Source organism: Orycteropus afer, unplaced genomic scaffold, assembly GCF_000298275.1.
Source record: "Orycteropus afer afer isolate SDZICR_OR568_19922 unplaced genomic scaffold, OryAfe1.0 scaffold00075, whole genome shotgun sequence".
Classification (NCBI taxonomy): Eukaryota; Metazoa; Chordata; class Mammalia; order Tubulidentata; family Orycteropodidae; genus Orycteropus; species Orycteropus afer.
In genome coordinates, this window is record NW_006921662.1 from 10,292,731 (window position 1) to 10,307,062 (window position 14,332).

The window sequence follows — 14,332 nt, forward strand, 5'->3', positions numbered from 1 at the left end:
ACCCAGGTCCTGAGCCAATGTTTGTCAGAATGGTCTGGTCACACAAGCATAGAAGGGTCCATCCCTCACTAACTACCTGCCTGGCTGGAATGACCAGAGGCAGAGGCCATCCTGCCCTTTAGCTTAGAAAGACAAGAAAGGAAGCTGGAAAGATTAGAGAATGTCCACTGCCTGGGCCATATACACACAGAGTTCCACATTGCTTGTCACATCAACTATATTTGTGGGATGGGGGAACAGTGGGTTGACAGACAAAATTGGCGAGCCAGACCAGGGTACTGCAAGATCCAGGACCCCCTAGAACTCCTCACTCTCATCCTCGCCGTCCACAGACTCTGTGCCTACTTCTTCATAATCCTTCTCCAGGGCAGCCAGGTCCTCTCGAGCCTCTGAGAACTCCCCTTCTTCCATGCCCTCGCCCACATACCAGTGCACAAAAGCCCGCTTGGCATACATCAGGTCAAACTTGTGGTCGAGGCGGGCCCAGGCCTCAGCGATGGCTGTGGTATTGCTGAGCATGCAGACCGCCCGCTGCACCTTGGCCAGGTCTCCCCCAGGTACCACTGTGGGGGGCTGGTAGTTGATACCAACCTAAGGAGAAACAGGGTAGGATTAGTGACTAGTTCTATGTTCCTGGAAAAGATTTGATAAGGATCCTCCTAACTGGGGACAGGACAGTCACCTGAGTCATGGCCTATGCTAACCTGTACAAATATGGGCAGAGAGAAACAAGTAAACCACAAGGAAACAGACAAATCCAGAATGCCAGACCTTCTGCAAGAGAATGGGACTAGTCCCTTCAAATGTTGTTGTTGTTACGTGCCATCGAGTCAGACCCAACCCATAGCGACTCCTCCTTGGGTTTCCGAGGCAGTATCATTATGGAAGTAGATTGCCCCATCCTCCTTCCAAGGAGTGGCTGGTGGGTTTGAACCGCCAACCTTCTGGTTAGCAGGCAAGTGTCTTAGGCACTATGCTACCAGAGTCCCTTCAAATAGTCATCATCAAATTTGTTGTATATGTTAGCTGTTCAAATTTTGTAATTTGTCATTTTTCTTATTCTAAATATAGACTTTTGTACCTTAAAAAAAATCATTAGCAAGAAAAAGGGGACTGAATTAGATTATAAGACTTTAGAGACTTCAAAGATAAATAAATATAATGCCTGGTCCTTTATGAGATCCTGACTTTAAAAACATTTGGGGCAACTAATGAAGTCTGAATAATGCTCAGGTATTTTTATTTTGGGGAAGTATAAGTTTTTTAAGCATTAAAAGTAGATTTGTGTGTTACAGAAGAGATGCCTTGGTGATGCAAGTTGACATATAAATGTCAGAAATATGAATGGCATAAGTGAGTTTAAATGAATCAGCAAAACAAAAAGGAAATATAGTAGGGTTGGGCTGTTGAATTGAAGTAGTGGGGATATGGGTGCACTAGTCTTCCTACTTTCCTGTGGTTCAGAAAATTAATAGTTTACGAAATATCAAATTCTTTGTTAAGATTGCCAACTGGATCTAAGTTTCACCTACTCTAAACATTGGTCTAGGAGCTCTGGTAGTGTAGTGTCTAAAGCACTTGACTGCTAACCAGAAGGCTGACGGTTTAAACCCACCAGCCACTCCTCAGATGGAAGGCTGGGCAATCTACTTCCGTATTGATACCGCCTCAGAAACCCAAGGAGGGGTCGCTATGAGTCAGGTCCGACTCGAGGGCACATAAAAACAACAACAAACATTGGTCTATCCAGTATATAGAAATACTTTTCATAATCAGTTTGCATGTGTGTATATTTCCTTAAAATCATCCAGCTTCCTCTTAATGCTATTAGGGATAGCAAGCTTACTTTACCTCTCTCTTAAAAACACCCTATTCTTCTACTGAATAGCTAAAGCTCTTCCTAATATGGAGATGGAAACGAGGTCGGCCTCCTGCCCTTCATTTCTAGTTCCAAGCTATAGGACAACTGAATACCAGCAAGCAGTTATTATCTTTCTGACCATGGAGGAGTCCCTCCTTCCCCTCCCTTTGTGGCCACTCATCATGTGGTTTAACAAGGCAGGAGAGCTATATATGCTTTCTAAATGGCATGGCTGCCACCTTTCATCTTTCTGGAATCTAGCCCTGGAACAAAACCAATAAAACTTAAACTAGATCATATGCCCAGCACCCTCTGGGAAAGTGAGCTGATAAAAGGGTGTGGCATAGCTGAGTCCTTCCGCATTATTGCAAAAGGAAGACTGCATTCACACATAGCATGAGATGTCTTCTGACCTAAATGCTTCCCCTGTTATCTGATTGGGAGGCCCTTCTGTGCTTCCAAAAACACTCCCTTAGAGGAAGAATCATATGTGGCTGTGGATCAGATTCTTCTCACCCCACCCACAACCTGACAGGCGAGTCCAGGAATGCCTATTTGTCAGGCTAAGTGACATGACACTGATGTTTTTATTTTCATAAAGGCAAGTTTTCCAGTAGAACAACCCTGGCTTAGAGTCCAAAGGTTTGGGTTCTAGTCTAGATGGGCTGAGTTCTATCATGTGAAAAACCTCTAAAGGATTTTAGAAAGCCTACTAAAACCTCTTGAAGTTTTATAAGCATCTAAGAATTGACGTATTCAAGCAGCAGTGCTGATGAAGAATACTGAATACATCACAGACTTAGAAGTCTTAGAAGAAACGCAACCAGAATGCTCCTTAGAAGAGAGGATGGCGAGACTTCCAACACACGTCATCAGGAAAGGTAATTGTTAGAAAAGGACATCATGTTTGGTCAAGTAGAGGGTCAGCAAAAATGAGGGAAACTCTCAAAGAGATGAACTGACACAACAGTCACAATAAAGGACTCAAACATACCAACATGAAATGTTACATGACTGGGTAGTGTTCTGTTCTGTTCTACATAAGGTCACCATGAGTCATAGCCTACTTGATTACAACTAATAAAACTGTTCTCTCCCCAACACTCCTCCCACCTCTAGCCCATTTGATCTTCAAGCCTTCAGCTTTACAGGAATCTCCCTTCTCAGCGGGTACACAAGTAACATACTAATCCTTTCCCTTCCCATAACTTGCCTTGAAACCTGTAGGACACCAGTCCACAAACTGGATGGTGCGCTTGGTCTTGATAGTGGCAATGGCGGCATTCACATCCTTGGGCACCACTTCTCCACGGTAGAGCATGCAGCAGGCCATATATTTGCCATGGCGTGGGTCACACTTGACCATCTGATTGGAGGGTTCAAAGCAGGCATTGGTGATTTCTGCCACTGAGAGCTGCTCATGGTAGGCCTTCTCAGCTGAGACGATGGGTGAGTAGGTCACCAGGGGAAAGTGGATGCGTGGGTAGGGCACCAGATTGGTCTGGAACTCCGTGAGGTCCACATTAAGGGCACCGTCAAAGCGCAGGGAGGCAGTGATGGAAGACACAATCTGGCCAATGAGCCGGTTGAGGTTAGTGTAGGTAGGGCGCTCAATGTCCAGATTGCGGCGACAGATATCATAGATGGCCTCATTGTCTACCATAAAGGCACAGTCTGAGTGCTCCAGGGTGGTGTGGGTGGTCAAGATGGAGTTATAGGGTTCCACAACTGCTGTGGACACTTGAGGGGCCGGGTAGATGGCAAATTCCAACTTGGACTTCTTGCCATAGTCAACAGAAAGCCGCTCCATCAGCAGGGAGGTGAAGCCTGAGCCTGTGCCACCTCCAAAGCTATGGAATATCAGGAAACCCTGAAGCCCGGTGCACTGGTCTGTCTAGGGTGGGAGATGACAAACACTGTTATGGATGCAGATGGCTAATATGATCTAATTCTAATAGTATTATATCTGCATAACTTTTAAAAAATTAAGTATAACTTATACTTAAATGCATATGTCTTATTGTATGCACAATTTGATGATTTTTGACAATTACCACCAAACCAATCAAGATATAGAAATCTCTGTCACTCCAGAAAGTTTTCTCATGCTCCTTTGCCTTTACTTCTATAGAGGTGAGAAAAGAATACCTACAAGTTCTTGGGAGATACATGACCTAGAAAGGCAATGTAGTGTGTATGAATGAAGGTGAGATGGTACACAGCATTTGTAGTCAGACAGCTGGGCCTTCTCAGCTTTGTTGCTTTGCCATAGTTAAACATACAGATTCCCAGTCCCAAATCAAAGTGGATCCTAGGAACCCATAGGTTTAACTAGTTCTATGTAGTTCTGTCTTGGACTAGAAAAGTATCAGTATATAAGGGTCACATACACAACAACAATATAAAATGTTTCCTTTTAAGAAAGATCTAACTCTTTGTTGTTGTTGTTGTTATGTGCCGTCGAGTCATACCTGACTCATAGCGACCCCTCCTTGGGTTTCCGAGGCAGTATCACTACAGAAGTAGGATTGCCCAACCTTCCTTCCGAGGAGTGGCTGGTGGGTTTGAACCGCCAGCCGTCTGGTTAGCAGGCAAGTGTCTTAGCCACTATGCTACCAGAGCTCCTAGATCTAACTCTAGGGGGTGCTTTATTTTCATTCTTGAGGTAGAGAACACAGAATCCCGTTCCTCAAGTCACTCTTGGGTCCTTAGAGTCTCTACTGAGCAGCAGAGAGTACGTCTAGGCAATCCCACTAGAGGAACCAACTAACCCATTGCCGTAGAATCAATTCCAACTTATAGCGACCCCCACTGGGTTTCCAAGGCCGTAGTTCTTCTTTTTGTTTTTTTAAATTGTGATTTGGGTGAAAATTTACAAAGCAAATTCACTTTCCATACAGCAGTTCACATATACTTTGTCTCATGACATTGACTACAATTTACCACAATGCAAAAGCTCCCCTCCCACTTCCTCCTGATAGTTACCCCTTTCCTATGTCCATCCCTTCACGCACTCCTGCCCCCTGAGCTATCTCCCTGTGCATAAACAGCCCTTCTTTCTCCCATGATTGTTCTCTCTACTTGAGTTAAATGTTCAACTCATATGCCTATCTTTTTTTTGGCTGGAAGCCACAAGTTTGGGTTCAATTCCAGGCCTGAAGGGCTGCTAGGGGCCACAGTCTCAGTTCCATCACACTCTATCAGACTAGCAAACCTAGTCCCCCCTGCCCCCCACCCAAATGATTTTGAGTTTTGTTCCACATTGTTCTCTCTCTCTATCTAGGATCTCCTACATAGATCCCCCTCTGGTTGACAGTGGTAGTCAAGGCTGTAATTATTTATGAAAATAGATTGCCTTATCTTCCTCCTGTGGAACAGCTGATGGATTTGAACCGCCAACCTTGTGGTTAGCAGACAAATGCCTTGCCAACTATGCCACCAGAGCTCCTTTACTTGAGGAACAGTGCCAAAGTAGTGGTTCCTAAGCACTGGCTTCTAGTTGTCCATACTCCTGGTTCTCAGTGCCTCAAGCAAGGGATGGGGTAAACTGGAGAAATGGTTAAAAGCTTCACAGAAGTCTCTTGCAGCTGGAAAGTTCTGACTAGCAATCTAAGAACAGCAAGTTGAGCTGCCAAGGCATCTTCCTCCTACCTGTTGGGCTAGAGATGGATCAAAGTTCAAAGGTGGCCTTAATCAGCCAATCAGGCCTGGCAAAATAGGGAACAAGGAGAGCAGAAGCCTCAGAGTCCACAAACTAAGGACTGGAGCAGGTTACTCTGTTTCTAACTCTAGATCCACACCCAGGACACATAGCTCCCCCTAGAGGAAGTTGACAGCTGGGCCAAAAGAAGGGCTATTGACACCAAGGGCACCACCAGCCTCAGGTCTGTGCCTTCCCTCTCTAAGTGTACATGTTCAGCCTTCCAGGCCAGGGAGGGAGGTTAAGGGCGCAATGGCCTCCTGCAGGTGCCAAAGGCACCTGGTCCTGCTCACCAGTTTTCGGATTCGCTCCAACACCAGATCGATGATCTCCTTCCCCACAGTGTAGTGGCCACGGGCATAGTTGTTAGCAGCATCTTCCTTGCCAGTTATCAGCTGCTCAGGGTGGAAGAGCTGCCTATAAATGCCAGTTCTTACCCCATCTTGAGGGGAAGAAAGAAGGCAAAGGTAAGAGAGGCTGGTCTCCCTCCCCAGATGACACAAGGTACCTTTGCTGCCAAGCTCCCTTACATGGACCTGCACAATAGAGTGGTGGGGATGCGGCATTCAGAGGCCCAAGTATGAAGCCTGGTCCTGCCTGGGTCTGGGAGGGACAAAGTCAGGGATGCCTTTAATGGTCTCTTCCCACTGACCTTAGCCTCTTCACTCTGCTTGGTGGAGGAATCAGAAGAGTGTTCAAGGGAGTCTCATTGACTTTCTATTGGGGTAATAAGTAGACTAATGCAGAAAACCATTCTACAGTTTAACAACTAGAACAGTGTCTTTAGAAAGAGAGGGGAGGGGGTAGAAGTTTCAGAAGTATGAAACTGAGGAGATTCAGATACAGATGGAAGAAGAAGAAAAGCCCCTGGGAGCCAGCAACAGCCAAGTTCACATAGGCCCACATTCTATCAAGGGGCCTATTTCAGTTAAGGCTGAGCAAGAGCCATTATGATCATTCCCAATTTCTTAGGCAATCTTATCCTTAGGGCCTGGGGTTGGAAAGAGGAAGTCTAAAGTTTCTGCTTTTATATCCACTTCCCTTCTGCAGGCTTCCTTCTAGGTCTGACTCCTGACTCCAACATCTGGCAGTTTCCCTGCAGAGCAGTTTGAAGGCCCCAGGACCCCTCCTGAAGAGAGTCTAGACAAAAGCAGTAGATTTTGGCAGGGGATTGCCTGCATTCCAAGTGTGTTTCCTCTAAGCAGAGTTCCCCATTGACTTTGGGGTTAGTAGAAAACAGGAGGTAGGGGAGGAGAACCCCTAACTTCTCCCACTTACCTATGACAGCAGGCTCCAGGTCCACAAAGACAGCCCGGGGCACATGCTTCCCAGCCCCTGTTTCACTGAAGAAGGTGTTGAAGGAGTCATCACCACTCCCCAAGGTCTTGCTGCTGGACATGGTGCCATTGGGCTGGATGTTGTGCTCCAGGCAGTAGAGCTCCCAGCAGGCATTGCCCATCTGCACCCCGGCCTGGCCCACATGGATGGAGATACACTCACGCTGGGGGGTGGGGGGAGGGGGAGCAGAGCAGAATGATATGCTGAGGGTCTTATGGAGGGAGCCAGGAACTTTAAAAGCTTTCTCTGGAACATCCATTACTTTTCCCTCCTGGAGACTGAAGCCTGATACTTTGTTACCTAGTCTGAACCTCAAAAACAAAAACTGGGTTGTCTTTCTAGGCCTTCCTATACTTTAAGCCAAACCATCTCCAGGTGGCTATGTCTAGGTTTTCTAAGGCAGAACTAAAGAAAACCTGAAGTCAAATAGCCAAATCTCACCACAAAGTGCCCCCTCTGCTGGCTGGGGTGGCTTGGGAAAGCTCAAAACAGAAAACTGTGTTGCCTTCGAGTTGATTCCACTCATGGTGACCCATGTGTGGCAGTTGAGAACTGTGCTCTATAGGTTTTCAGTGGATGATTTTTCAGAAGTAGATCTACAGGCCTTTCTTAAGAAGCACCTCTGTCAACCTTTCAATTAATTTGCACCACACCTGGGGACTCCTTTGGAAAAGTCACAGGCTTGTGTTCCAAAACAGGCCCAGCAGGAGCTGCTAGGCCCAAGCTCTGAGGCCTAGAAGTCTCCATGGCAGAGCTGTCTCCTCCACATCCTGAAGGGGCAGCAGACTGTTAAGTGCAGGTCCAGGACTAACTGAAGTAAAGACTGGAGGTAAAGCCAGCCTGAAAGCTTACCCATAGCCACCCCTCTCTAGATATTTGTGCTGCCCACTGCTGTAGACAGGTTGATTGAAACAAGTACCTGTCACAGCAGAGGCCAGAAGACCTCCCATCTTTCCATTCTCCTCACTCAGGTAATTCTTACAAGGAATAGACTATGGGCCCTTCTGGTTCTTCACCAGCAGTTCAGAAGATCAGTTGTAAAGAGTTGTGCACCTCCTAGTTGCAGGGAATGTCTTTTAGGACTATTAGCAAGTTTCATGTCTTAGGAACTATCCTCCCAGACAGTCTCAACTTCTTTAAATGTACTCAGAGAAGAGGTGGAGATCAAGAGATTCCTGTGGGGTCTAAGAACATCCTGAAAGTTCACAAGTTCTTAGGAATCTCATGTCCTTGGGCACTCAAAGAGGAAAGAATTGAAGCAAAGGGCATTTTCCCCTAGGCACCAGGAGCTCAATGAAACTCCTGGTCAAGTATGGAGCCAAAGGCCATGGACCTCTGACCCGTGGCCTAAGGCCGGGCCGCCCAAGAACCTGCATTTAGAGAAATGGGCTATGAACTGGAGAAACCAGTTTGTATTTCCTAATTCTCCCAGGTCTGGTCTTTTGCGCGGGAGTGTGACCTCAGAAGGAGGCGGGGACTGCTGGAGAGGCGGCTGCCTCTTTGTCCCGGACCGCAGCAGCAGAAACCTGGGGAGGCTCCAGGTTTCCTGCAGGCTCCTGAGCGCGCTCCATAGCTGGGCCAACCCTGCGCCCGGAGCTAGCGCTCCGCGCTGTTACGACCCCGCCTCATTCTCACCACGCCAGCCCCACGCCTCGCAGCTAAACCTCTTGCCTGTCTCCAGCTCCATGAGGCGCTCATAACTTTTCTATTTACCTCTCCACCTCTAGTAGAGAAGAGGTGGAAAAAAGCAGTGCGTGGACTTCCCGCGCGTCCCCAGCCATCAGCAGATCCCACCCCCAGGCGCTCTGCGTTCCCCTACCAAAGCGAAGCCTGTACTCATGGACTCCTCAGGCGTGCCCGGCACCTCACCTGCGCTGTACCCCCTCACCATGGACTCCTTGAGTACCCCAGCTCCCCCTCACCATGTTTTTTCCGATTGGCAAAGTTTGTGGAGAGTCGGTGACTACAGACGCGCTACGAGTCTCCAGCAACACCACGAATCCCGGCTCCGGGTCCCTAGAGGAAGCTTATATATCCCCGCCGAGCCGCCGGCCATGTCTCCCCCAGGGCTCCAATTGGGCTACTGACGGACAAGGGCCGCCCCTTCCGCGCCTCTGACTGGGCCAGGCCCCTACCCAAGCCCGCCCCTCTTCCCTGTATTGGACCACCGCTTATGAAATGTCCCTGCTGTAGGCGGGCATTAGGCAGTTTGTAAAGCCAAAGGGAGGGAAAGCCTCAGAGATCCGAGTCCTCTGGGTCAGCCCGACCATGTTATCCGACTGCTGAAGTTGTGCTGGGTCTGAAAACTGATGCTTTGAGGAAATATCTTCATTCCATTTTTAGCATAAGTCTCTACACAGGTGAAACCGCGGACCGGTTGAAGTGTGCCTCACTTGGAGGCTGTTGCAGACAAGCTCAGCAATCACTGAGAGAAGAAAAGATGCTGTATTAGAAACCAGGTGTTAGGGGCTTCAAAAACATGCAGCTGGGGTGGAGAGGGGCAGACCGGTGTGACCAAGAGCACTGCAGGTGCAGGTAATTGAAATTACCTCCCCTTTGACTCAGGCAATAGAGCCCTGGTGGGGCAGAGATTCGGCTGTTGAGAGGTCAGTGATTCTAACCCACCGCTGTTCTGCTGGATAAAGATGAGGCAGTCTGCATCCGTAAAGATTTACAGCCTTGGAAACTCTATGGGGCAGTTCTACTCTGTCCTGTAGGGTTGCTATGAGTCGGAATCCACTTCACCACAATGGGTTTGGTTTTGGGGCTTTTTTATTTAGGCGACTGCTCCAGTTCAGGTGACTCAGGAAGAGCAAGAGGTCCAGGCTGGCCAAGGCAGTTTGAATGTGGCTTGTGAGGTGAAGATGGAAATGTAGGGTAGGGTCTTGAATGCTAGACTAAAGAGTTTGCACATAATTTCACTGGCTATGGGCACTATTGAGGGTTTTTGAGCAGAGGAGGGATGCAATGAGAGCAGCACTTGGGGCAGTACATAGATGTTGTTGTTAGCTGCCTTCCAGTGGCTGACTCATGAAGACCCGTGCACATCAGGACTGGATCTTTCTGACCCCAGGGTTTTAATTGGCTGATTTTTCAGAAGTAGCTCACTTGGCTTTTCTTCCTAGTCAGTCTTAGTCTGAAAGTTCCACTGGAACCTATTTCGCATCCCAGCAACACACAAGCGTCCACTGACAGATGGGTGGTGGCTGCCTCTACCTAAGAGTAATAAATCAGCCCCTTTCCTAGTTTAGGAGGGTTAATTAGCATTTGGTTTTATCAAATGATTGGACACTCCACCCCCACAATGATTACACTGAATATTTGTGCAGCACATTCCAGAACGACACAAATCATCCATCATCTCCCATTAATTCTCACTTCCTAGTCACTGCACCCCGTTTATGCAGGTTTGGCTTGGAGACTTGAACTCTTGCCCCAGGAAAATTTGTAACTGGAATGACTTTTCTGCTGAAAAAGCCCAGAAAATCTCAAAGTTACTGTGTCACTGGCCAGTGTGACATCACACAAGCTGTCTCCTGGATTTCTGAACCCATTTTCTCACAAAGCTCTAGCCATAGCATTCTAAACTATCCTGAGATATTTTGAAACTAAATACTGCTTGAATGACTTGGGGAGGTCCAGGGTCAAAGTTAAGTTCGAACTCTGAAAAGTGTTCTTTGGTCCCAACCCTTGGAATTAGGTCTTAGATGCTGTAGCTCATAAGGGGGATGAGGTAAGAAGGTATGGGTGAACACTGCTTTGGAAACCCATGCATATACAAAGGTAAGGCATCATTATCCATAACTTGTCACTCAGCAAAACAACTCAAATATTGCATCCTCATGAATGTGGGCATATTGATGGTGAAAATAAAGCTATCGTTATGGCTCTGACTCAGTGACTTTATGTATAACAGAATGAAAGATCGTCTAGTCCCACATCATCTTCATCATGATTGTTGGGGCAAAATGAAACTACCTGGTCATAAACTCAAAAAGACATAAAATGCAGCACTATCATCTCTTCCTTGCCTCTCATTCATTCTACATGCCAGTTAAAAATGTCCTTCTATGCCTCTACTGGGGACCTCTGGTGGCGTAGTGCCTAAGGCATTTGACTGCTAACCAGAAGGCTGGTGGTTCAAACCCACCAGCCACTCCTCAGAAGGAAGGTTGGGCAATCTACTTCCATAGTGATACCACTTTGGAAACCCAAGGAGGGGTCGCTATGAGTTGGGTCCAACTCGACAGCAGAGTGTTTGGTTTGGTTTATCCCTCTACTGAATAGAGTCTGCTTTGACCCAAAACCAAATCCATTGCCATCAAGTTGATTTCAACTCATAGTGACCCTGCAGGACAAAGTAGAATTGTCTCATAGGATTTCCAAGGCTGTAAATCTTTATGGAAGCCAACTGCCACATCTTTTTCCTGCAGAGCAGCTGATGAGTTTGAACCACTGACCTTTTGGTTAGCAGCCAAGTGCTTTAACCACTGTGCTAGCAGGTCTCCTTACTCTGACCAGGAATTATAAATATATTTGAAACAGTGATAGCTTCAATGTTATTTGTGGAAATCACACAATCCCCTCTCTTGACAATATGCTTCTTTATATCACATCACTTAAAACTACATAAGCGTCTGGATTTATTCCTAAGTTATGTAAGTATAGATTTTTATTTCTAACTTTTCTTCCCTCTCTGTATTACTCTACTGGTCTCAACTCCACTGCCATTGCAGACACTCTTTTCACACAACTCTTCAGGAATTTAAAATATTCCAAAGTTCAGAGGGAAAGGCGTGTCCATGGTAAGCTCTAGTTTTCAAGCAATCTACATGACCCTGATAAACCTGCATCTTCTCCCTATATGTACTCTCTTCATTCTTCCCCACCACAGAGTACTGAAATGACACAGTGAATTGATATGACAATCAGTCAGTCTTGGCAGGGGAGGGGCAAAAGAAGATGAGGAAGCTTTGTGAGAACAAGTACATCCTGTTCATCAAGTGATAAAGAATCAAGGTGAACAGGGAGACAGCAAGGCAATGCCTTGGTATTCATTCTTGAGTCAGTGCCAAGACTGTACAGGTAGGACCTGGCACTCAAATAGATGCTTTACTTACCAATAATGGTCATTTTAGTGTAGTTGTCTAAGCTAGGTGTCTGTATGAGCTCACTTTCTCTCCCTATTATCTTAGCTTGACATTTACCTCCCCTTTGACTGGAACAATGGCTCCTTGGGATGGATTTCAACCCAACCCCTATTTCATATCTTACACCAGAGCCCACTCAGCACAAAGAGGGAGAAAGAATGTATAAACTATGGGAGATGTTCGCTCTCTCCTCACCTCCCTAGGGCCATAAGTGTTCCCAGTCCACATCCTATCTCTTTACTAGTTCCCCTTCTGTTACCTAGGTCACAGTTCATACTGGTCCCCAACCTGAAGTTGACTCTGGAGTCACTATATGTGATAGTTGAAGATGTGTCAACTTGGCTGGACTCCAGTTGTGAGTGGTGGTTCCCATGATGGATCACATGACTGAGTTCTAAGCCGTCGGCCTGCCCAAGGGGAGTTTCCCCAGGGGTGTGGCCTACCTGCAATGCTATCCCAGGGACAAGCTGGAAGAACGGCATTCCAGACTATATACTTCCTGGAGCGAGCAGCTCGCTGCTCGCCCTGGAGGTTTTCGGATTCATTCTTTGTTGGGAACAGCAACCAGCGCGCTGTGTGTCAGCTTGATTCTCTCGGCTCTGTTGTGCTTACGGGAACCAGGCAGCTCCGGGCCTCATCCCCCTCCAGAGACGAACTTTTCAGCTTGAACTTGTCGGCTTCTACACGCTTGTGAGCCATTTATCTAAGATAAATTTCTTTCTCTCTCTCTCTTTCTCTCTCTATAAATATATATATATACTTTGCTGGTTTTTGTGTTTCTCTAGAGAACCCAATCCAACACACTATACTTGTATTTTGGAGGGCCCTTGCCCTAATTAAGGAGCTCTGATAGTACAGTGGTTAAAGTATTGGATTGCTAACCAAAAGGTTGACAGTTTGAACCCACCAGCTGCTTCAAGGGAAAAAGATGAGGCAGTCTGCTTCCATAAAGATTTATACCTTTGGAAACCCTATGGGACAGTTCTACTCTGTCCTATAGGGTCACTATGAGTTGGGATTGACTCAACGGCAGTGGGTCCCTCCCCCCCAACACACACACACTAATTACAGCAGAGAACTTGTTGCTGCCATCCGAAATTAGAATACTTTGTTACAATATACTATGCTTCAGATACAAATAATTTTGTGCCATAGGCTACAAACTACTCAACATTTCTAACACTGTTTACATAAGAGGGAAAAATGCATTCAAAATTTCACAATAGACTTCAAATGAATACAGTGGATACCTCTGCCACTTAATCCTAAATTCTGACATTTAGACACCTATTTCAGGAATGTAATTCTCTAAACAGAAGAAAACCTTGGTCACAATGGAAAGGTTGGCACTGCTGAAGTTAACACCATTATTTCCTTCCATCTATGAAGTAGCAGCCAAGTTATAGTCACTTGTATGCTACATTTATTTCCTTTGTCAAACAGTATTGGAAAAAAGTGTACCTATTCTTATTTTTAACCCACTAGTCCTTCATCAAAGGAGTTCTGGTGGTGCAGTGCCTATGTAAGGCATTTGACAGCTAACTAGAAAGTCGACAGTTCAAACCTACCAGCCACTCTGCAGAAGGAAGACGGGGCAATCAACTTTCGTAAAGATTTACTGCCTTAGAAACCCAAACAGGGGAGTTCCGGCAAGATGGCGGACTAGGCACAAGGACTGCACAGATGCTCTTCAACAAAGAAAAGGGAAACCAATTAACACAGACACAGAAGATAATCTTGGACCCCTGAGCCTTGAAGGGAAGGATATAAAAGTGGACTAAACCCCAAATAGCAGAAGAATTTGCGTGAAAATACCAAAAAAGGAGACACACAGAGCTGCGGTCTGGCAGCAGACTGAGCGACCCTGATGGCACAGACAACACGGCTTGGAGATTCCCGAATGGTGGTAGGACCTAAGAATTAACCCAAAAATCACCCTACTAGCCAGGGACTGCACGAAAGACTATGCACGGTGGCTGGGGAACAAATGGAGAAGGTAAAGAGAAAGGTGGGCTGAGTTGTGGACTTTTGCCGGTCTGGAGGACGCCGCCATTTTGAAGGTTTAAAAAGCGGCTCGACTATTTTGGATACTCAAAGAGAGAGCTCTCTCGCAGATTTCTGGGGCTTAAGAACACGTGCTGCTTTCCAGAAAACCCAAGGACACTCGGGGCCTGCAAGACTGAAAAGGTACGACATTCTTCTTGTTACTACACCCTACACCCGCTTGGTGAACGGAGGTGTGGCCATCCCCACTCCCACCTACCTTCTGGGCCCACAGGAACT

General features: G+C 46.6%; 1 protein-coding gene across 1 annotated transcript; it reads right to left on the reverse strand.

Annotated features, from left to right (window-relative positions):
- Positions 1-297: 297 nt before the first annotated feature.
- Positions 298-7,062, reverse strand: LOC103197252 (tubulin alpha-8 chain). The gene is made up of 4 exons (XM_007941143.2): positions 6,840-7,062; positions 5,855-6,003; positions 3,075-3,755; positions 298-591 (listed from the first exon to the last, which is right to left on the reverse strand). The coding sequence occupies exons 1-4, from the start codon at positions 7,018-7,020 to the stop codon at positions 298-300; spliced, it is 1,305 nt and encodes a 434-aa protein (XP_007939334.1). The 5' UTR covers positions 7,021-7,062.
- Positions 7,063-14,332: the final 7,270 nt, after the last annotated feature.